Source organism: Gracilinanus agilis, chromosome 6 (genome assembly GCF_016433145.1).
Source record: "Gracilinanus agilis isolate LMUSP501 chromosome 6, AgileGrace, whole genome shotgun sequence".
In the NCBI taxonomy this organism is placed as follows: domain Eukaryota; kingdom Metazoa; phylum Chordata; class Mammalia; order Didelphimorphia; family Didelphidae; genus Gracilinanus; species Gracilinanus agilis.
In genome coordinates, this window is record NC_058135.1 from 162,767,437 (window position 1) to 162,790,662 (window position 23,226).

Below are 23,226 nucleotides of genomic sequence, written 5' to 3' on the forward strand. Positions count from 1 at the left end.
TCCACTATTTGACAAAAACTGCTGGGAAAATTGGAAAACAATATGGGAGAGATTAGGTTTAGATCAATATCTCACACCCTACCCAAGATAAATTCAGAATGGGTGAAAGACTTGAATATAAAGAAGGAAACTGTAAGTAAATTAGGTGAACACAGAATAGTATACTTGTCAGATCTCTGGGAAAGGAAAGATTTTAAAACCCAGCAAGAGTTAGAAAAAATTACAAAATGTAAAATAAATAATTTTGATTATATTAAATTAAAAAGGTTTTGTACAAACAAAAACAATGCAACCAAAATCAGAAGGGAAACAACAAACTGGGAAAAAATCTTTATAACAAAAAATTCTGACAGAGCTCTAATTACTCAAATATACAAGGAGTTAAATCAATTGTATAAAAAAATCAAGCCATTCCCCAATTGATAAATGGGCAAGGGACATGAATAGGGAATTTTCAGATAAAGAAATCAAAAGTATCAGTAAGCACATGAGAAAGTGTTCTAAATCTCTAATAATTAGAGAAATGCAAATGAAAATAACTCTGAGGTACCATCTTACACCTAGCAGATTGGCTAAAATGATAGCAGGGGAGAGTAATGAACGTTGGAGGGGATATGGCAAAATTGGGATATTAATGCAGTGCTGGTGGAGTTGTGAACTGATCCAACCATTCTGGATGGCAATTTGGAACTATGCCCAAAGAGCAATAAAAGAATGCCTGCCCTTTGATCCAGCCATACCATTGCTGGGATTGTACCCCAAAGAGATCAGATAAACAGACTTGCACAAAAATATTTATAGCTGTGCTCTTTGTGGTGGCAAACAACTGGAAAGCCAGGGTATGCCCTTCAATTGGAGAATGGCTGAACAAATTGTGCTCTATGTTGGTGATGAAATACTATTGTGCTCAAAAGAATAATAAACTGGAGGAATTCTGTATGAACTGGAAAGACCTCCAGAAATTAATGCAAAGTGAAAGGAGCAGAGCCAGAAGAACATTGTACACAGAGACTGATACACTGTGGTAAAATCGAATGTAATGGACATTTGTACTAGCAGCAATGCAATGACCCAGGACAATTCTGAGGGATTTATGGAAAAGAAGGCTACCCACATTCAGAGGAAGAACTACAGGAGTGGAAACACAGAAGAAAAACAACTGCTTGAACACTTGGGTTGATGAGGACATGATTGGGGATGTAGACCCAAAAAGACCACACCAATGTAACTATCAATAATACGTAAATAAGTTTTGACTGACCACACATGTTAACACCAGTGGAAATGCGAGTTAGCTACGGGGGTGGGGAAGTGGGGGTGAGGGGAGTTTTAAGGGGGTGAAGGGTAAAGTAAAAACATGAATTATGTAACCATGGAAAATGTTTCTAAAAATTAAATACTAAAATAAAATACATAAAGAGAGGGCCAAAGGGGGAAAAAAAGTGATTGAGTACTCAGCTAGTAATCCATTTTGTCCCCAATGTCATTCAGCCAAAAAAAAAAAAATGAAATTCTCTTCTGTGGAAGTTGCTGGACTTTAGAAATTTAAATTAGATTTATCCAGACTGAAAGGAAAAAAAGCAGGTTTACAGTAAAAACAATGCAGTAAGTTAACAAATAGGATAGTGATTCAAATAGTTGAATTAGGAAAACTGAAAATTTATGTGAAATTAGTAAAAAAATCAGGTAATGTATATTAAATGAGTCCCCTAATTTATAAATTCTTTCAGTAAATTCTAAGGATAATTCTATTATAAGCCTTCCACTTCAGTCTGTTTAGGATATCAATATAAATAATTTAACCATTGCTTTGATCAGTAAATAAACACATGCACAGACTCCATACAAAGGATGACACCTTGTTTAATAAACTTGAAAGCATAATACTTACCAGATAAGCATGTCATTAGGCCCAAGGCCAGCATAGCCCCTGCTAGCACAGTCAAACGGTTATAGCGCATTGCCATGATGGCAGCTATAAAAAATGTCTTGTCCCCTAATTCAGAAACAATAATAACTGATATGGCAGCCACAAATGCATGGATAAATCCCAAATTAGTTTGGCCAGCAGGATCTTCATTATTAATATGAATTGGGGAAGCCGGTGTAGCTCCTTTCTATAATAGAAAAACAAAATTTATTTTTTACAAAAATGTATGATTTTAACAAATGCAGAAAATTCTTTGGGCAGTACTACATTCACTTATGTTTGAAAATCCTACAAAGAAGAGGCAAAGAGTTATTTTTTTAGTGTAACTGAAAAAGTAGTTATCTAAAACAAACAAAAAGACTGAGTTATTTGCAATGGGAAGCAGAGGTGTTCCTTATAAATACAGTCAGTTTTTAGTAGAGCAAGGCTACCTCCTTTTCTCACTGATGTCAAGCATAATTCTAGAAATGCTAGCCAAAGCAGTAAGACCAGAGAAAGAAAATTAAGGCATAAACACAGGCAAAAAGAAAACAAAATTATCTCTATCTCCTGATATGACAATTTACAGAGAAAACCAAAAAGTTCAGTGGAGAGAGATGCAGGCCTGAAGACAGTAAAGTAACACTATACCAAATACATAAAAACAAATAGCAATTCTATATAATAATAAATTGTGATAATGAGATTAAATCTACCCTGCCCATTCTTAGATTTAATCATCAAAGATGTAAACACCACCACTTAATTCACAAGTTGGGAAGTCTGTAACCCAGGAGTGCAAAAGTGGGTGACGAATCAGAATTGACTGACTGCCCCCTGGGCAGCCCTAAGCAAAGTGTCTGCTGTGATTGGACATGTAAGCTAGGAGGAAGGTAGAGGAAGTGACGAAAAAGAAGTGCCTTTAAAAGGAGTGACAACTTCCTGTAACTCTTCTTATTCATGTCTTGGACCTGAAGGAGCTCTGGCTGGGACTTTGGACGTGGTGAGACTGTTCTTAAATCTGTCCCTACGAACTACATGAGGTGAGTGTAGAGACTGATCTTTCCTGGATTTCTCTGAAGGAACTCTCCTTTCAAGGGAGGCCTTGTGACTGAAGCTTTTGCTTCATTTATCCCCAGCCTTCAGCCCTCTGCTCAAAGCTGAACCTTCTCTGACTTAGTCCTGCCTGGGTTGAGTCAGGGGCCGGAGCAAATTATTTAGTGTGTTAGGTTAATTATCTTATCTTATCCTATCTCTAATTTTCTTACTTTCTCTCTCTCTCCTCATTTGAAAACTATCATAAAAGTCATTTTGACTTGAGGCTTTCTCATTAGGAATTGATATTCACTTCCTTGGTGACCAAACCTTTTAATATTATCTAACAAATAACCCTTTTTACCCCTTACAAAATAAAACCAAAGAAAAAAGAATAGTAAAGTAACTCCCATTCAAAATACTTACAAAATGAATAAAATATCTTGGAGTCAACTAGCAAGGCACACTTGAAATGTATACAATTACTTGTAAAAGAAGTAAAGAACATAAATAATTAGAGTGGATATTCCTTTTTCACTGCTGGGTGATCCAATAGAAGATGCCTCAAAACTGACAGTACTGTTCAAAATTAATTTCTAGGTAGCATGCTTTGCCATCCAAATTACCAAGAAGATTCTTTAAGAGTTAAACAAAATAAAATGCACCCAAGGAACAAAGGGTCTAAAATTTTGAGGGAAATAATTTTTTAAAAAATATTTTTATAACTCTTACCTTCCATCTTAGAATCAATACTGTGTATTGGTTCCAAGGCAGAAGAGTGGTAAAGGCTACACAATGGGGCTCAAGTGACTTGCCCAGGGTCACACAACTGGGAAGTGTCTGGGGTCAAATTTGAACTTGGGACCTCCTGCCTCTAGGCCTGACTCTCAATCCACTGAGTCACCAGGAAATAATTTTTAAGGTAATCAGTCACCAAGAATTTATTAAGTGGTAATTATGTTCCAAGTATTGTGAAAGGTTTAAAAAGAAAAGGCCCCACCTCTCACACACAAATCTAAGTAGGGAGATATGTAAATAATGAGGTGCACACATATCTCAAATATACATAGTAGATGAAAAGTATTCTGGAAAAAAAAGGCATTATTAGCAGCTGCTGGGATGAGGAAACACTTCCTGCAGAAAGTGGAATTTGAACTAAGCCTTGAAAGAAATGAGGGAAATTGTGCAGATGCTATACTTGTTAATATTGGTTTTTATGAACTATTTTCCCCTCCTTTTCCATTGTTTGTAATAAATGGTTTTTTGGGACAGCAAGGAGAGAAAGGATTCCTGTTATAAGGATATAAAAAAACAAAAAAATATCAATAAAAATATTTTAAAAGGGGAAAAAAAGTCAATTGTTTTGCACAGACTAGATAACAAAGAATCAATCAATCAAATTCAAAGACCCAGTATTTAATAAACCTGAAAACTATAAATTACTTAGGGAAAAACTCCATACTTAAAAAGAACTGCTGGGAAAACAATAATGCTGATAAAATTAGGTAAATAATTTCTTTACTTAAATAATCAAGATAGCAAGAAAGAGAATTTTGATCACAGCCAGCTAAAAGCTTGTTCTTGGTCCACTGGACATTTTTGTAGTGGAACCTTTCAGACACTTTACTCTTTATGCCCTTGATAAAATATCCAATACTGTCACTTTTTTTCTTGACAAAGTTCCTCAGACTGGCCTTTTTTCCTATTTCTATTGCTACCATTCTCTCCTTAACTTAGGCCAGAATTAATGCCAGACTCTTAGCTGGACTCTATACATCCAATTTCTCCATTCCAAAACCCTCTATATGCCATACTATGGATCACTGGCAGATTTGCAATACACCAATTTTATTGTTATTCTCCTACTCACAAAATTGTGTTGTTGAGTTGTTTCAATCATGTCTGACTCTCTTGAGATCCCATTTGGGGTTTTGTTGGCAAAAATACTGGAGTGGTTTGCAATTTCCTTCTCCAGTTTATTTTCCAGATGAGGAAACTGAAGCAAGCAGGGTTAAGTGACTTGCCCCAGGTCACATAGCTAGTAAGTGTCTGAGGCTGGATTTGTACTCTTATAGATGAGTCTTCCTGTCTCCTGGCCCAGTACTCCACTGCACCATCTAACTGTATCTCACAAACTCTCAAACCTTTAATTATCTCTATGATATGGGGGCAGCATTATGCCTTACTTCAATGGACCTTGTTATAAGGAAAAGTTATGGAGGAAAGTGTGTAAGTTTGCAAAGGGCAGAGGCATGGGCAACAGAGTAAAAGATTCTGGAATTCTGCAGGGGAAAGCTAAGCTGTTACTACGAGACAGATGGGGCTTGAGATGGGTTTTCTCGTTTTGACCTGTGGCTGTTTTCTATCTTATCTTCCCATCCTAACTGCTGCTCTGTTATCTTGCTTCCCTGCTGGCTGGTTGATATCTGCTGAGTTCCTGGTGATCCTGAGACATCTGTCATCTGATTGTGAGACCAGGCCTGGATCCTTTTGGATCTTGGACCTTCTTTGGGCCTATTAGGCTTACACAAACCCTTTCCTTAAAACCAGCAAAGCGGGGTTTAATGTTAGTTTAGCCAACAATGGGAATTGGGATTTTAGACAGTGAGGAGAGGACTAGAGTAGGAAATCACTCTGAAGAAATCTCTGTGAAGAGATATTTAGATATGGGGTTTTTAGGTAGTTGGCATTAGATTAGGATTATCCAAACTTCCCTTTTCACCTTCCCTTGTTAATAAATCCAACATCCATCCCTGATGTATACTGGTCTGTATTTGTTAGCTCAGGACAGGCTTTACCTGGACTGAATCTGTTATAGCACAGTAAACCTAATCACATTGGCCCAGTTTAATCCATTTCCAAAACCTCTACATTTTTATAATCTATAATCTTATTTTATCTACCTAACATACCTGCTCTTAATAAATGCTTTTTTCATTTGTTCATTCATAGTTATCCACTAATTATTCCTCATTCCTGTGTGAAGAGCCCAACTTTCCCCTTACCCCATTATCTATTTCCTCAATATTCCTTACAGTGTTTTTTGAATATAGTCATCACTGGACACATCCTAATTATTCCAAATACCCAGTGTCTCCACTGCCATTTGGTTCACCCACAACCTTGTTGAAGCAAACAAACAAAAAAAAAGGTGCTGTGTCTTATTGAGCTTGAAAACAATTTCAGAATATTTCTATACGATTCATATGTATTCATTTGAGCAATATACTACCCTGCACTGTTAATATACCTTTCATATATGTCTTGCCTCTCCCTTTAGATAATAAGACAGACACATTATATTTCTTAGGGTAGCTTCCTCAACACCCAACATAGCATTGTGACCATAGCAGCAGCTAAAATAATAATGAAGAATTCACAAAAGCATGTGCAGGAGATCAAAAACTTGAACTATCAAATTTTTAAAAATCGAATACAAAGTGGGGCAGCTAGATAGAGATCCAGGCCTAAAGACAAGAGGTCTTGGGTTGATTCTAAGAAGGTAAGGGTTCTTATTTTTGTTTTTAATTTAACAAAGTAAATTTGAGCATGAATTAAATGCTTAAATGAGATGGAAATTTATCATGTTCACAGAAAATCTTTCTGATAATTTAACTTGCTAAACATTTATTAAAAACCTATGTCCATATAGGAAACAAAAACTAAAATGATGTTTAAGAGTTGAATGGGATCTCAGTAGCCTTCTGACCTGAAAAGAATATTCATTACACATACACATACACATACACAACAAGTGGCCATCTACCTTTTGCCTGAAGATTTCCAAGGAAGGGAAGACACTAATTTTTTGAGGCAGCCCACCCCACTTTTGTATACTTAAATTATTAAAAGGTTTTTCCTGTCACCAAGCCTAGATTTGCCTCTTGCAATTTCAACCTAATGAGCCCAGTTATGTCGCCTGGGGAAAGTCTAATCCTTTCTCTACAGATGGTCCTTTAAATACTGTTATCACATCTTCCTCTCTTCATTCCCACCCCAGGCACCACAAATCAGTCAACAAGTATTTATTAAGTGCCTACTATGTACCAGGTACTGTGCTAAGTGCCAGGCATACCCTTTCCCTTGCCGTAAAAAGGCAACAATCAGTCCCTGCTTTCAAAACCAAGATAAAGAACACGCTGGAGATGAGATGATCTCAGAGGGAAGGCAGTAAGATTAAGGAGATCAAGGAAAGGTTTCTTGCAGGAGGTGGGACATTAGCCGAGACTTGAAACCTGAAGAGTCAAGAAGTAGAAGTGAAAAGGAAAAGAATTCCAGACATAGGGGACAGCATATGAAAATATCTGGAAATGGGGAATGGAATGACATGTTTGAAGAACTGCAAAGAGGCCAGTATCATTGGAGTAGAACAGTATGTGGAGGAGAGGAAGATAAAAGACTGAACAGGTAGAAAGGGGCCAAAAGTCTTAGGGGAAAAAAAAATCTTTCTCAAAAGTTTGAGAAAAGTCAAAGTTGTCTTTTCTCAAAGACGAACAGTTGCTTTTTTCAACTGATACTCATGATGCAAACTCAAGGTGGTCCTCCAGGTGAAGTCTAATGGGGGCAGAGTACAATGGCACTAACACTTTTTTATCCCTCTCAATTCAGTCCAAAGTCTGCTACATCATAGTGCTGACTCATACTGAGGTTGTAGTCATTAAAAACCTTTAGATCTTTTTCAGAACTAGTGTTTAGCCATGCCTCCATCTGGTACTTGTGAAGTTGTATTTTTGTACCCAAGAGTAAGCTGAGCATCAGACTTTACATTTAGACCTACTGAATTTCACATTAGATTCAGTCCAATGCTCTAATAATTCATCAAAATCATTTTCAGTCATGATTCCATTGTTCAGTATTTGTTATTTATCATAGCTTAGTATTATCTGAAATTTGAAAAGCATACCATCTCTGGCTTTATCAAAATTACTGATTAAAAAATGTTAACAGCACAGGGCCAGGGAAAGAAACATGAGTTCTTTTAAGGAACAACATTATTTTAAGGAGATGTTATTCTTTTTTCCCCCTTTTGTTTTAAATCCTTATGTTCTATCTCAGGATACTTGGTATCCATGTTCCAAGATAGAAGAGTAGTAAGGGCTAGGCAACTAGGAAGTGTCTGAGAGCAGATATGAATCCAGGACCTCCTATCTCCAGGCCAATGAGCCACCTACCTGTCTCAGTTTCTAACAACAAGATTGTATATATATGATTATATAATATATATAATATACACACATAAACTATAACAAGTTGGCATTTATATAAGACTTTAAAATTTGCAAAGCATTTTACATTTACATGATGTTGAATGATGCTCAGGACATCAGCATGAGGCAAGTGCCAGCGATACTCTTCCCCAGTTTCACAGTTGAGAAGATAGGTTTACAAGTGATTTGTCCATGATCACAAACTAAGAGGGAAAGGGGGGCGAGGTACTTTAAAGCTAGCTTTCCCTGACTCTAAGTGTATGACTTTTATCTGACAGGATTCATGTCAACAGTTAAATATACAGAAGAGAATCACAGCTCACGTCTGCATAGCATTTAAGGTTAGCAAAACATTTTTCATAGGTTATCTTCTTAAATCCTCAGGACAACCCTGTGAGGTAAATTCTATTATTATTCCTATTTTGCATAGGTTCAATGACTTGTCACAGTGCTAGCAAGGGCCAGGGGGGGATTTCAGGTCTCCAGCTTCCAAGGCCAGTCCTTTCCAGGTAATCTGAGAAGGGAGAGGAAATGAACAGCTGGGCCAATACGGGAACACTCCCCAAAGGAGTAACACCCAAACCCAGGAGAAGAAAGGGTGCATTCATGGTTTTGGGGGGAGAGGGGATACAGTGCGTATAAACATCCAGAGACAAGAGATGACATCATATATCAAATCCAGAGAACACATCCTAGACCAGTTTATCTGGAGTGTCGATACCTAAAAAGTGGTTATTGTCCTTCAAACTCAAATAAGTCCAAAATGGCATCTCCATGTTGGGGTCAAGGTCCGGCATATCTGCCTGTGGCTGATCAGGCCACTCAGAGCTTGGAAGGCTCTCCTATAGGCTGGGACCCAGAGCCTGTGTGAATGTTAGGGACGGAGATGTCTCTAAATCTGTGCATCTCACGTTCCACTTGAGCTGCTGCAATGCCACTCTGCATGAATAATGGAGGTCCTGTGCCAGTGTCTCCCAATCGATCCCAAAGTTCTTCAGAGAGACCTTAAGAGCTGCAGGTGAGTGCCTGCCTTGTGAGAGTTGTCCGCAGACTTTTGGGTGAATGTGTGTCCGGTATTTGATCATCATGGCTGGCCTGACAGAGCTGTATTCTCTGAAGTAGAGTGAACGCTTGGCAGTTCAGCTGGAGGAGGGACCTCAGTGCCCCTTACTTTATATTGCCAGGTGATCCTCAGAATCTTCCTAAGACAACTCAAATGGAAGCAGTTCCATGTCCTGGCACGATGCTGGCAGAGGGGCCAGGTTTCCCAGCATCCAACAATGAGATCAGCAGAATGGCTGTGTTGGCCTTTGGTTTAGCAGGCAGCCTAATATTAGCCCCTTCTCTCTCACTTTCCTTCAGAGCCTCCCAAACACAAAGCTGGCTCTGGCAATGTGGGCATCATCCTCTACCCCTCCATCCCTGGCAAGTATACTGCCCAGGTAAGTGACCTTAGCCACAGCATTCAAAATTCCTCCTTTTGCTGTAACTGATGATTTTAAATATGGAAGATGCAGTGCTGGTGGGTGGAGAACCTGTTTTCTTGGTGTTGTCAGGCAAAAATTAACACAAACGGCAGAGAACTGGCCCACATTCTTATATCTCAGCCTCAGGGGCTACAATGAGAGCCCAACAAGGTGGACCTTACCAAAGAAAGCCTTAATTGCAAGGCTTTGGATATGTATCTTATAGTTAAGGGAACACAGAACCACTGAAAATTTCCAAGTAGAGCAAAATGAAGAGGAGAGAGACTGAAAGCGGGATGATCAATTAGGAGGTTATGATAATAGCCAAGATTAACAAGTGATCAGGGCCTGAAACAGTGTAGTGGTTGGATACAGAAGGCTTTAAAGGAAGCAGAACTGATAGGACTTGTGGTTTTTAAAAAGAATAATTGATTCTGGAGGCAAAAGTGTGCAGGCATGTCCAATTCTTCATGACTCCGTTTGGAGTTTTCTTCTCCAGCTCATTTTCCAGATAAGGAAACTGAGGCAAACTGGGTTAAATGATTTGCCAGGGGTCACACGGTGTCTGGAGAGACCTTTGAGCTCAGGTCTTTCTGACTCTAAAGGCCCAGTACTCAATCCAATGTGCTACCCAGCTGCCCTACTGGAGTTAAAAAACCTGGATTTAGGTCCTCTCTGATACTGTGACTATTTGTAAGTCACCCAACCTCCTGAGCTACAGTTTTCTTCTCTATAAAAGGAGAGACCTGGAAAAGATGAATTATGGGTCCTCTTCCAACTCCATATCAGGGATTCTATTGGTATAGGGAACGTGTGGAATACGACAAATAAAAGTCTGGGCAAACTTCAGTGGCTAGGATGGAAGCCTTTTCAACAGAAATAGGAAGACTTTTATTAAAATCAAAGTTGCATTCGCATGCAATGTACATATACTCTGTCAAGATTTTAAAGAAGCATCTTCACATGTCTAGCAGGAGCTCAACTTTTTATACTACAAAAAAAAAAAGCACAAAAGTTATGACAGAATGCTGAGCAGGGAAAAGTTGGGTTGGTCCCTAAGTTCTATGTTGTACCCCAGTTTTTTCTTCCTGCTCAGAGCCACATTTCATAAGATTAATAGGACCCCTGGCTTTAAATAGGAAGATCTTTAAAATCATCTAGTTCATTCAAATCATTTTGAAGATGAAGAAATTAGACTAGATATGAAGTGACTTGCCTAGTTTCACACGAATACAAAGTAGTTAAGCCTCTTTTCTCTGCTCCCCTCTCTGCTTCTCAATGAGTTAGGAGATACTTTTCCATTGCAAATAGGAATAAATCTGGACTTTCATTAAGCCCTCATTAAACTGAAGCAGGCATTTATTTGAGAAAAAACATGAGCAAAAGAAACAGAAGTAATTCTATAGAAATTACAAAGTAACAATTACAAAGTAACAGCCTTAGCCAATTCCTGGTTACAAATTGTTCTAACACTAAACCTTGATTGTCCAATCATCCAAGTTAGAATCTCCTCTAAAGTCCTTCTCCAATGCCTAAGACCCTGGTTTCTTGAAGGAGATGCCAGCAGAGTATAAACTCTACAAACAAGACCAAAGGCCATCTGGCACTGGGTAAGGCCTACTTCAGATAGGCTTATCACCAGGTTGGTTTCAGAACAATGACTTTTTGGACCAAATCCTTAAAGATCATCATCTAAGTTGTAGATGGGTTGTTATTTTCATCAATTATCTTGGTACTCACTGATAAAATTACTTGATCTTTGACTTATAAGTACCTTTAAACATACAATGAAATCAATATAAAAATAACTAAAAGTTCAGGTTAAGGATCCTACTATCTAAAATGATATATTGTATATTGTTTCTAAGCAAATTATCAAAGCTGAAATAGCTTTCAGATATTTCTCAATGTATAAAAAAGGTAATAGATATGTAATCATATTAAAATTTTTTGCATTCTGAATAATTAAAACAAAATCAGATGTTGCTTTCTGGGCACAACATCCATGACACATGATTAGCAATAAAGAATGTGAGATTGATGTTGTAACATTAAACATAGTAGTTCAATTAGTAGTTAATTAATAAATAATTTTAAATCAGAATGCTATTTTTTAAACCCTTACATTCCATCTTAGGATCAGTACCATGTAACGGTTCCAAGACAGAAGAGTGGTAAGGGCTAGGCCATCGGTCGGCAACCTTTTTGGCCAGGAGAGCCATAAACGCCTGTGGAAGGAGGAGGATGGAGGTGGAAGGCGCTGGAATATGGGGTGGGGGCTGAAGAGCCCCCTGGGGCACATCCTGGGGCTCAGCTGGTCGGGAGGTGTAGCCAGATATGGCTTGAGAGCCAAATGTTGCCGACCCTTGGGCTAGGCAATGAGAGTTAAGTGACTTGCCCAGGGTCACACAGCTTAGGAAGTGACTGAGGCCAGATTTGAAGGTAGGACCAGCCATCTCTAGGCCTGGCTCTCAATCCACTGAGCCACCCAGCTGCCCTTTTAACATTCACTTTTAAAAATTTTGAATTCCAGATTATGTCCCTTTCCCTGTCTCCTTTTCCCTCACTGAGATGGCAAGAAATTTCATATAGGTTATATATGTGCAGTCATACCAATCACACTTCCATATCAGTCATGTTTTCTATTCAGCTACATGACATCTGTCCTTACCTCTAATTAAGAAATATCAATGTAAACGTTATATAGAAGACATCTGAAGTTTCAAAGAAACTAGCATTTCAGAATTACAACCTCCTGGTAGTAAACTTAAACCAAGCAACTAAATTTCACAAGCAACAACTAATAACTAAGAGCCAAGCACTTTAGTTCCAATCCAATGAAAATGGCAAATATTTCAAAAAGAATAACTCTCCAACACTCCTAGTCCACAGAAAGAAAGAAGGCCAGAGTTAGATAGCAGGCAGAAATGTGCTCAGTGCTGTTAGTTTAACTTGTCAGTGGACCAGAACCATTCTTTTCAAATTAAGTTTATCTATTTTAAATAATATTCTGGTATTTCTTAAACCTGTAGTAACTTTACTTTGCAAGCAAAGCACCTCAAGATTTCTGAAAACCCATTATTAACAAATCAGTGAGACAAATTTTCCTCTTGTTGATTCAATGTGCTGGTTAAAATTTTTTGTTTTGCTTACAATGGTCATCAGGAGCTGATCTTTAAAAATGTTTGATTTTCCTGGATATGAAGTACTGTACCTTTTAGTTCCCAAAGATTTTTTTTTTAAAACAACAGCAAAGTATTATAACAAAAACTGACTTTTCCAGAAGGTTACTTTTACATTTTGTTTCTCCAAGTAGATGTTGAATTACATCTAGAGCACAAACTTTTTCATTTGTTCAACAGCTATTTAAGTGCCTACCTATAAAGTACTTCAGAACAAGCGCCGAAGAGTGAACCAGATTCTAGTCCCAGTTTTCTACTAATTAGCAGAAGGGTCCTGAGGTGAAGCACATCACCTTTATGGTCCTTCATTTTTTAAATTTAATTCCACTTAATTCAATGAATATTTAGTGCTGGCTACTATGTGCTCAGTGCTGTGATGGGAAAGAGTCTTTACCCTCAAGGAGTTCCTATTTTATGGGGTTGGAGGTGGCATGGAGAGGGGAAGAATATGTATACAGAAATACAAAATATATACAAAGTAAATTAACAAATGGGGGGACTAGAGAAGTTCTCCGTAGGAAGCATTTGAATTGAGCCTTAAGGAGAATTGGGAATTTAAGGGCATTCCAAGCTTGGGGAGTAGCCTGGACAAAGGCCCAGAAGCAGGCAATGGAATGGTATGCATTGGGAAGAGCAAGGAAAGTGTCTTTCCACAAGGAAGAGCTCCCTCAGGTTAGTGCCATCCAAGGGAAGAAAGATAATGGGAAAAGAAGTCAAGAATTAAATGTGACAAAGAAGTCTGAGAAGAAAAAAAAAGACTGGGAAAAGAGCAGTTGGTTTGGTTAATTAGATTACTGGCAACATTCAAATAGTCATTTTTAGTCAGGTGGTAATGGAAGAAGCCAGATTAGAAAGGGCTGAAGAGCAGGTATTAATGAGGTGGAAGCAGCCAATAAAGGTGACACCAAATGTTTATGAGTTTGAAGGAAGGAGAGATGTTATTTTCAACTAGTCTCAACTAGTTGAATGAAGGATAAAGGATTTTTTTTTTAAGATAGAAGAGACTAGGTATATAAGAAGGAGAGGAGAAAAATGTGTAAGAAGAGATTGAGGAAGAATTCTGAGACTGTTGCAGTAAGGTTGAAGGGGATGTGGATGAAATATATAAAGGACCACCTCCTCCAAGACAGGAAAGGATGAGAGTGAGATAATAGAAAAAGTATGGAAGAGATGGAAGATGATCAAAGCAAAACAGCATGAACTCCTTCAAGTAATTTAGACTGATTTCAATATGGGGGGGAGGAGGAGAATAGATGAAGTGAAGCTTTAGCAGCTTTTTTTTTCCCCTTAAACCCTCATCTTCTGTCTTACAATCAATACTGTTAATTGGTTCTAAGGCAGAAGAGTGGTAAGGGCTAGCCAATTAAGTTAAGTGACTTGCCCAGGGTCACACAGTTAGGAAGGTTCTGAGGTCACATTTGAACCCAGGACATCCCATTTCTAGGCCTGGCTCTCAATCCATTGAGGCACCTACCTGCCCCTACTTTAGCAGTCTTCAGAGTTTAAATATGTAAGAAACTACTTTGGCATTTAAGAACTAGATAAGACTTCATAAAAGAGATGGCATTCAAGTAAGCCAAGAAAATCAAGTGAGTAGGTATTTATTAAGCCCCTACCTTGCATATGATGGGAAACCTTTTGGAGACAACATGCCCAGACTGTACCCTCAAGCCTCCAGTGAGCTCCCCCCTATTATTCCAGATAGGGGAGGAAGTGCTCACATTGCACTGCTGAGCAGAGTGGTGGGGCATGTGAAAAATGTCTTCAAGCGGCTCTGGAAAGAGGAACCAATGGGTTCACCAACAGGGCTCTACTCTGTCCCAGGTACTGTACCAAGCACTGGGAATACAAAAAAGCAAAAGCCAATGCCTGCCTTCAGAGAGTTCACAATCTAATAAAAAATAGCTGTAAAGATTTGGAGGAGGAGGTGTTATAGAAATAAGAGGAATGCATTCCAGGTGAACAAAAGCAGAAACCTGAAAGCTCAGGACAATATAGCACAATGTACATCTGAGGAAGCAGTATTAAAATAAGGCTGGAAAAATATCCTGGAAGTAGGCTGTGGATGGCGTTTGAATGAAGAGTCTGAACTTTATTCAGCAAGGAACCAGTGAAGGTTTTTGAAAGGAAAAATCATCCAAGAAAGTGTTGTGCTCTAGGAATCTGGCAATGGAGGGCCTGAAGGCTGTTGCACAGACGCCTGAATCTGTTAGGACACAAATTTAAAGGTGCTGGAGAGGTGTATAAAACACCTGAATTAGGGAGTTAGCAGTGGAATAAAAAACAAGGATCTTGGAGACATCAAGGAACAAGACTTGCAGAGGCCTGAGAGAAGAAAACTTTCCAAACACAGGTAACAAGAGTAAGTGCCATTTACATAAGTATGTAAGTAATTTTCCATCTAATTAGTTTATGCTTTTATAGCTTAAACGTCAAGTTCAAAAGGAAACGGATTTATATAAATGCTATATAGTTTCTGTAGTTTAATATCGCTGTAGTGGATGTTAACTTAGCTCTTCTCAAGCTCCCAAAGAAGTACTTATTCTGATCAAAGGATATTTAAGAATTATTTCTCATAACCTAGCGATTGCTATGCACATATATAAGTTAGTTATGCCCCCGGGAATGCTGGCTGGGGAGAAAGACCTGGTCTCGCCTCAGATTCCTACACATGCTCACAAAACTAAAGTTCTGCTCTTCCGTGAAAAGAGCTGAGATGACTACTTATTGCTTCCCTAGCCTTTCCCCACCCCCCATCCATAGTACACCCTTCTCTGCTTGCTGCTTCTCCCCGGGCAGCATCCCGGGCATCTCCCCCTTAAGCATGGCACTTCTCCCCTCGTCTCACCTGGGCACTCCCTACTGGGGCTTCCCCGGATGACTGCAGCGGGGCAGGGGACCCACAGCGGACCCCCAGATAGAAGGACCCTGCGCAGGGCAGGTGAAGACATCGAATGGGTGGGGGCACCAACTGCCCCCCTCCTAGGCCGCAAAGGCTCACCTCCCTCCTCCCACCACCCCACCCCTGCTAAGAGGAGGGGGGCCCCAGCCTCACCTCGGCACGGGCCGCTTCGGGCCCCTGAACCTCGGCCGGCTGTGGCTGGAGCTGCTGGGGAGGTGCCGGAGGCTCCTTGTTCCGGTTGCCGGCGTCTTCCTCGGGCACCGCTCGGACCCCAAAGGGACTCAGCAGCAGCAGTAGCAGCAGCGGCGGCGGCAGCGGCAGGAACAGCGGCCGAGGAGACCCCCGCCGGCCTCCCAGCGCCGCCATCCCGCCGGCCGAGCGAGCGCCGACGGACCGGGAGAGCTAGCAGGAGGAGGAAGTGGGGCAGGAAACCTGCGGCTCCAGCCGCCGCGCCGCCGCGCTCCGCACCCCCCCACAACCCCGGGCGACGAGACTGCGCAGGCGCACCCGGTTAAAGAGAGGTGGGCGCCATCCGGGTGTGGAGCTGAGAGGAGGAGGAGAAGGAAGGAGGCCGGGAAGGGGAGGAGAGAGGGACCGAAACTGACTTAGGAGAGCAAGAGGACCCGAAGGCGACTTCGGACGCGTAGCCCGCCTAACAGTCCCAGTCAGAACTCAAGTGCCGACTCCGCCCCAGCAACGCACGCGTTCCCGGCCCCGGGGCCGGCTGCTCATTGGCCAGGGTAGCGCTCTAACGTCATGACGTTGGCGCAGCCAGATCCAGGTGCGTCCCGAGCCCTCCTCTAGTTGGCCGCGCCCCCGACTGCCCAACTTTGTCCCCTGGCTGGTATCGGTTAAAGATCCCTTTCCCTGCGCTCCTCTCTAGTCCCTACCCCGATCCCCTTGCATCAGAATCCACCTGTTCCCTCCTTCTGCTTCTTTATCAAGCTGGCCAGCCTCCTTTCTCCTGATAACCCCCCTCCTAATCAGTAATAGTTTTATTAAGTGCCTATTGCCTGGTCACGCACAAATGTTTCACGATTCGCCCCTCCCCAGGACTGATTCATTAATTCAGAGAATGTTTTTAAAAGTGCTATTTATTTACGTAGCACTGAGAACAGGGAAGAAGAAACTTGTGGAATTTATAGGCTTGACGTACATATAACTATAATACCAAATAATACCTGACCTACCCATAATAGAGGCACCGACTAAGTGCTTTGTGAGGTCTGGGTAAGGAAATTCACTTACTTGGTGGCTTGGATCACTGAAAGCTTAGAAAGAAACGATGTCAGTCTGAACATTCCTTGTGTGTTTCTGGGCAAGTCAGCCTCTAAGACTCAGTGTCTTCATTTGTAAAATGGAGTTAACCAACAAGGCTGTTGTGAAGGTCAAGCATATATGTGTCTATAAATTATGTGTGTATATAGTCCTTTTTTGAAGAGGACCAATGACATCCGGAAGACAATAGCTTGTCTTGCTCCCGAGTTGGATTTCAGTAAGGCACAGTTGCACAAAATCGATGGTCTCACAATCGTTCTTCCAGTCATTGGAGTCCAGTGGCAGGACAAAAGTGAAGATGGCAATAGCCGGATGCAGCGGATGACCTTGGCTTTGGACCCACAGCATTTGCTTCTTCATTCAGGTGCCTTTATGGCTGTTGAAATGAGAATTGTTCTTATCTGCCCATTCCCCAGATTTATGAGTATGTTTGTATAGAGATAGCTATAGAGAGCTCACTTTCTCACTACATATACTTACACATATAAATAAATCTACATGTGTATATAATTATATGTGTATGTATGCATATTATATAATATGTCAACCTTGAAAAACACAGAACCACTAAAGTAGTTAGAAAGAACAAGTCTTTAATCAGGACAATGCTCTGATTGGCCACTACACAGGGCTAGATTCCACACCGAGACAAAGCTCTGGGACTCTGGGAACAATGTCTCTGGGAAAAGTACCTCAAAGGGAGATTTTCCAACTAGCTGAAGAACTTGGGGTCTTATATACCTTTTGGAGAATAAAGGACAGGAAGGTTCAATTGATTGGCTTTACAATGGATATAAGGGAAGGGGCTGGACTAAGGGATGATTCCTGCAAAGAGCTGGACTACCTGGAAGAGGCCTCTGATACAATGGGAGAAACTTCTAAGACAAAAGGGTACCTAAGATTTGATAATATTTACTAATTATATCTAAACTGAGATCACTGGTACTTTAAGGTTTATTTTTCAGTCTGAGACAAGTTCAGTCTAGGACTTCCCTTAAGGCAAGTTCCCAAGGGATGGAGGCAGAATTGTTGGGGGTTCCATAAACAAAGTTGGCAAGATATAGATATGTCCATTTTGTTGTTTTATCATTTCAGTCCTGTCTTAACTCCTCCAGATTCCATTTGGAGTTTACTTGGCAAAGATATTGGCATAGTTTGTCATTTCCTTCTCCAGCTCATTTTAAAAATGAGGAAATTGAGACCAACTGAGTTAAGTGTAACTTGTCCAGGGTCAAACACCTAGTCAGTATCTGAAGCTACATTTGAACTCAGGTCTTCCTGACTCTAGAGCCAGTGCTCTATCAACTTCACCCTACATAATGTCTATATTTTCACACATATATGTATGTATGTATTATATGCACATATATAAGCATATATATACCTCTATGTGAATATAAATATAAACACACACATATCTGTATATCCATTTGCAAACATTAAAGCACTATATTAAAATCACTATTACCTTTATTCCTGGTAATATTGGTCTTAAGGTTTCATCTGATATAGATGAAAGCTGAAGATATTCCATATACAAGGAACAAAGGCAAGTGAACCAAGATAAGGAGGCTGGAAAGTTAAACTAGACCAAACTATTAATTACTCCTGCCCCAATTTCTAGGTACTTCCCCAAGCACATTCATTGAAGGGGGCCCATGCTATCATCTACTTCATTTTTAGATAAAGAAACTGAAATCTGGAGAGATTAAATGATAAGTAGTAATAGAACAAGATTGGAATTCAGATCCTCTCATTCCAAATACAGCATTCTTTCTACTATACACATTGCCCCTTTTAGAACATTGCTTCTCTGGGAAAACATTGTGCTTTTTCCAGCAATTCTCTTTATGATGTGATTTCTACTAATACATTTTGTGTGCACATTGGCTGAGAGGGGGGTGATGGTGAAAAACAAAGTCTGTGTACATTATTAACATAGTGTTTGGGGGAGAAATTCCTCCTACTAGGTAGTTGGAGATTGTCTTTGGAAGAACAGTGTGAAAACATTGCTATTTCAATTATAATTTCTTTTGATTCCATTTGAATACCTATATTATTCTGGTTAGGTCTTCACTCTCCCTACCCCCTAACAGAAACCATCACAAAGATGGAAATAAAATTGAATCCTAAGTCGGAAAACCAGTAATTCAGTTCTAGTTTTGAGACTTGCTGTTCCATCTTGAGCAAATCACTTTCCCTATTTGAACCTCAATTTTCTGATCTATATCTAGTCTACTTAACTTTCAAGGTAAGAGTGTGGATATGAAAGCATTTTGTATAAAATGCTAGATAAATGTCATTTCATGACTTCAAGAAATAAGTTGTGGGTTACATTTTAGCTTTTTTTGTTTTTCATTACCACTTAGTATGAATTAAACACAAATGGTAATATCAAATATGTTGTATTGGAAAGGGTGACATTGCCCTCAACCTACCCAACTTGGATTGGAAAGGGTAGCACTGCCCAAGTCTTACTAAGAGCAGAATTTACCAAAGTTACAACTGATGGGGGCAGCTGGGTGGCTCAGTGGATTGAATGTCAGGCCCAGAGACAGAAGGTCCTAGGTTCAAATCTGACCTCAGACACTTCCTAATTGTTTGATCCTGGGCAAGTCACTAAACCCCCATTGCCTAGCCCTTACTGCTTTTCTACCTTGGAAACAATACACAGTATTAATTCTGAGATGGAAAGTAAGGGTTTAAAAAAATAAATAAAAAAGAAAGGAAGTCACAACTGCCTTGACCTCCTATCTTGACCTCAAATTTCACCAATCAATCAGCTGATATTGCATAGTTGTGTGACGGGAAGATCTATAGCTAAAATTTAAAGTTTATTAGGGCTCTCCCCAGAAAACAGGCTAATCATTGGGTGTGTGTTGCAATCTGTGGGTGGAGGGGAGGGCATAAATACAGCTTTTCAACCCTATTTTCTTTAAGAATTTCACCCTCTTCAATTCAGATCCCCATAGGGAGTTAGCTGTAATGTGAGTTTGTCTTTATGGGGCCATGTTTGAATAACTCCCAACTCAACCACCTAAAAAGACAGAAGGCAGTCTCCATTCAGAGGTGCTAATCTATTTACCTTTCATTATGAATGAAAGTCCTTTGAGAGTTTCCCAACCTTTGGCACTCAGCAGTGAAGAGCATCTTAGCCCTGGCTCCATTAGACCAGGAACCATTGCTGTGCTGACTCTTTAGATGTCTACTTGAACTTCTCCTGCAACCCCTCCAGTTTCTTGGTAGAGAAAACCTGCCCATCCCCTGCTCCCTTAGGGCAGAGAATCACCTTCCTGATGGAAGCAGTCATAAGAAAATTCTAGGGATTTTTTTTGCCACTAGTAGAAATTCCTAAGTCTCTTCCTCATTTCCAACTCCTATCTCATGACTCCAATCTCAGTGAATGGGAATTTCTGGAATCAGAATCTCTGGGTCAAAGATTATATGGTGAATTCCTATCTGTGTCCTGTCAATCAGTCCCCAGTCCTCTTAGGTGAGTATCCTGTCACTTGCATGGACACCAGTTCCATTTGGCTCACTCCCTTTTGGCTTTTAAAACACAGTCTCTAAAACTGAAACTTCATTGTCGTTGCTGAGTGTTCCAAACCAGTTCCCTTTCATTCAGATATTCAGTGAACCAGCAGTTATTAAGAAGCTACTGTGTGTCAGATATTGGGGATACCAAGAAAGGCCAAAGGTAGTCTTTACTGTCAAGGAACTCTCAATCTAATGGAGACAACATGCAAACAGCTATTTACAAAAAGTATATATGCCTACACTAGATAAAATGGAGATAACCAACTGAGGGATAGCATTCAGGTGGGGTTGAGAAAGAAGGTGGGACTTGAAGGAAGCCAGGGAATTCAGGAAATGGAGACAATGAGAGAATTCCAGGTGTGGGGGACAGCCAGGGAAAATGCCTATAGTCAGGAGATTAATTGTCTTGTGTGAAGAACAGCAAAAAAGGTCAGTATTATTAGATTGCAAAGTATGCAAGGGTGAATAAAGTATAAAAAAGATTGGAAAAGTAGAAGAGAGGCAGGTTATGAAGGTCTCTGAAGGCCAAGCAGAGGATTTCCTATTTGATCCTTGGTGTGGCTGACTTTTACTCAAAGAGGACCAAGACACTATGTTGGTATCTGTATCAGTGTACAGTGTGTCTGCTCAGAAGGCTCTCCCAACAGGTTGGGCACATTTGGGATGGAGATGTCTAAGTTTGTGCATCTCATGTTTCTTTTAAGTTACTGCAGTTTTGCTTGCTCATAGAACACAGACCCTTCTTTGACATCAGCACACCATCCTGGAAGGTCCTGTGCCAGCATCTCCCATGTCTCCCAATAATTCTGAAAAAATTCTGAAATTCTTCAGAGAGATGTTGAGAGTGTCCTTACAGCTCTCCTTCTGACCTCTATGCCTTGTGTGAGTTCTTGGTAAAATAGTCTTTAAGGCAAAGTGTGTTGGGCATGTGAGCAGCATGGCCAGCCCATCAAAACTGCCCTCTCTGGGGCTTCCGGGTTAAGATGGCGGCAGAGTAAGAAGCAGCTCTTAACCTCTCCTGACCGAAACACACAAAACTCCTCAAGGGGACATAAAAACAAGTCCAGACGAACGGAGGAACCCCACAACAGGGCACAGTGTGGAAGGTACGTGGAATCGAGACATTTCCAGGCTAAAAAGGGCTCTCACTCACTCAATCGCAGGCTGAGCAACCGCCCCACCCCCACCCCCTCCACACTCACCTATAGCTCCGAACCCAGCTAAAAAGAAATAGAGCAAGTTTAGGGCACCCATCGAGTCATCAGCAGCTCCGGGACCTGTTCCTGAGAGCAGCAAGACTTAGGACCCCATTAAGTCAAGAACGCACGCGAAATCTGAGCGCGCGGGAGCAGAGAGTGGACGCTGGGAGCAGAGTGCCGGCTGAGCAGAGGCGTGGGTGCTGGCTGAGCAGAGGCGTGGGTGGAGGCAGACACAACCAGGAACTAAAGACTAAGTGGGGAACCAGTGCAGACGGGTATACGACTGTGGAAGTAGCTCCCTGAGACTTGTAAAGGAACCTCCTGCAGAGGATCAAGCAAGGGAATCCACCAGGGGGCTTGACCTTGGAAAAAACTAGAACTCAGACCTCAGGAGCCAATAGATCTCTGACAGACACTGAGCACGAGGATAAACCTGAGAAGCTGCTGGGCTAATGATGGCTAATCAGTTACAGGAAATTCAGAAGAGAAAGAATAATAACAAAAAAAAGAAGTCTCTAACACTCGACAGCTTTTACACAGAGAAAATCCAGACAACCGAGCAAACAGAGGAGGAGAACAAACAACCATCCAGACCCTCCCCAAATAAGGAAAACTCCTCACAAGCTATGGAAGAGTTCAAATCTGAGATTTTGAGGAAAATGGAAGAGATCTGGCAAGAAAATAACAGTTTAAAAGGTAGAATCTTGCAACTGGAAAGCGAGGCTCAGAAACCAAATGAACTGATAAGCAAATTGAACACAAGAAATGACCAGATTGAAAAGGAATACCAGAAGATTATGGCCGAAAACAAGAAGATTATGGCCGAAAACCAAAAGATTATGGCCGTTTACCAGAAGATTATGGCCGAAAACCAAAAAATTATAGCTGAAAATCAATCCCTAAAGGCTAGAATTGAGCAAGTAGAAACTAATGATCTCTCAAGACAACAAGAACAAATAAAACAAAGCCAAAAGACTGAAAAAATAGAAGGAAACATGAAATATCTCAATGAGAGAGTGACAGACCAAGAAAACCGGTCTAGAAGAGACAATTTGAGAATAATTGGTCTTCCAGAAAAACCAGAAATTAATAAAAACCTGGACTCTATACTAACAGAAATAATTCAGCAAAATTGCCCTGAAGTCCTACAACAAGAGGGCAATATAGACATTGAAAGGATTCATAGAACACCTGCGGCATTCGATCAAGAAAGGAAAACACCAAGAAATATCATTGCAAAATTCAAGAGTTTCCAAGCAAAAGAAAAAAATCTTACAAGAAGCCAGAAAGAAACAATTCAAATATCAAGGAGCAACAATCAGGATCACACAGGATCTGGCAGCCTCCACACTAAAAGACCGTAAGGCTTGGAATACAATATTCAGAAAGGCAAGAGAGCTGGGCCTGCAACCACGGATCAACTACCCATCAAAATTGACTATATATTTCCAAGGGAAAGTATGGGCATTCAACAAAATTGAAGAATTCCAGGTATTTGCACAGAAAAGACG

The 23,226-nt window shown here is 40.5% G+C and overlaps 1 protein-coding gene across 1 annotated transcript in view; it reads right to left on the minus strand.

Annotated features, from left to right (window-relative positions):
* The window catches only part of TMEM165 (transmembrane protein 165), a 25,390-nt gene extending 9,305 nt beyond the window's left edge, over nt 1-16,085 (minus strand). Inside the window, exons 1-2 of the mRNA XM_044680136.1 lie at nt 15,855-16,085; nt 1,892-2,117 (exon numbers count right to left, since the gene is read on the minus strand). Coding sequence (XP_044536071.1) covers nt 1,892-2,117; nt 15,855-16,067 — 439 coding nt within the window. The 5' untranslated portion in view covers nt 16,068-16,085. The remainder of the gene's footprint in view (nt 1-1,891; nt 2,118-15,854) is intronic.
* Nucleotides 16,086-23,226: the final 7,141 nt, after the last annotated feature.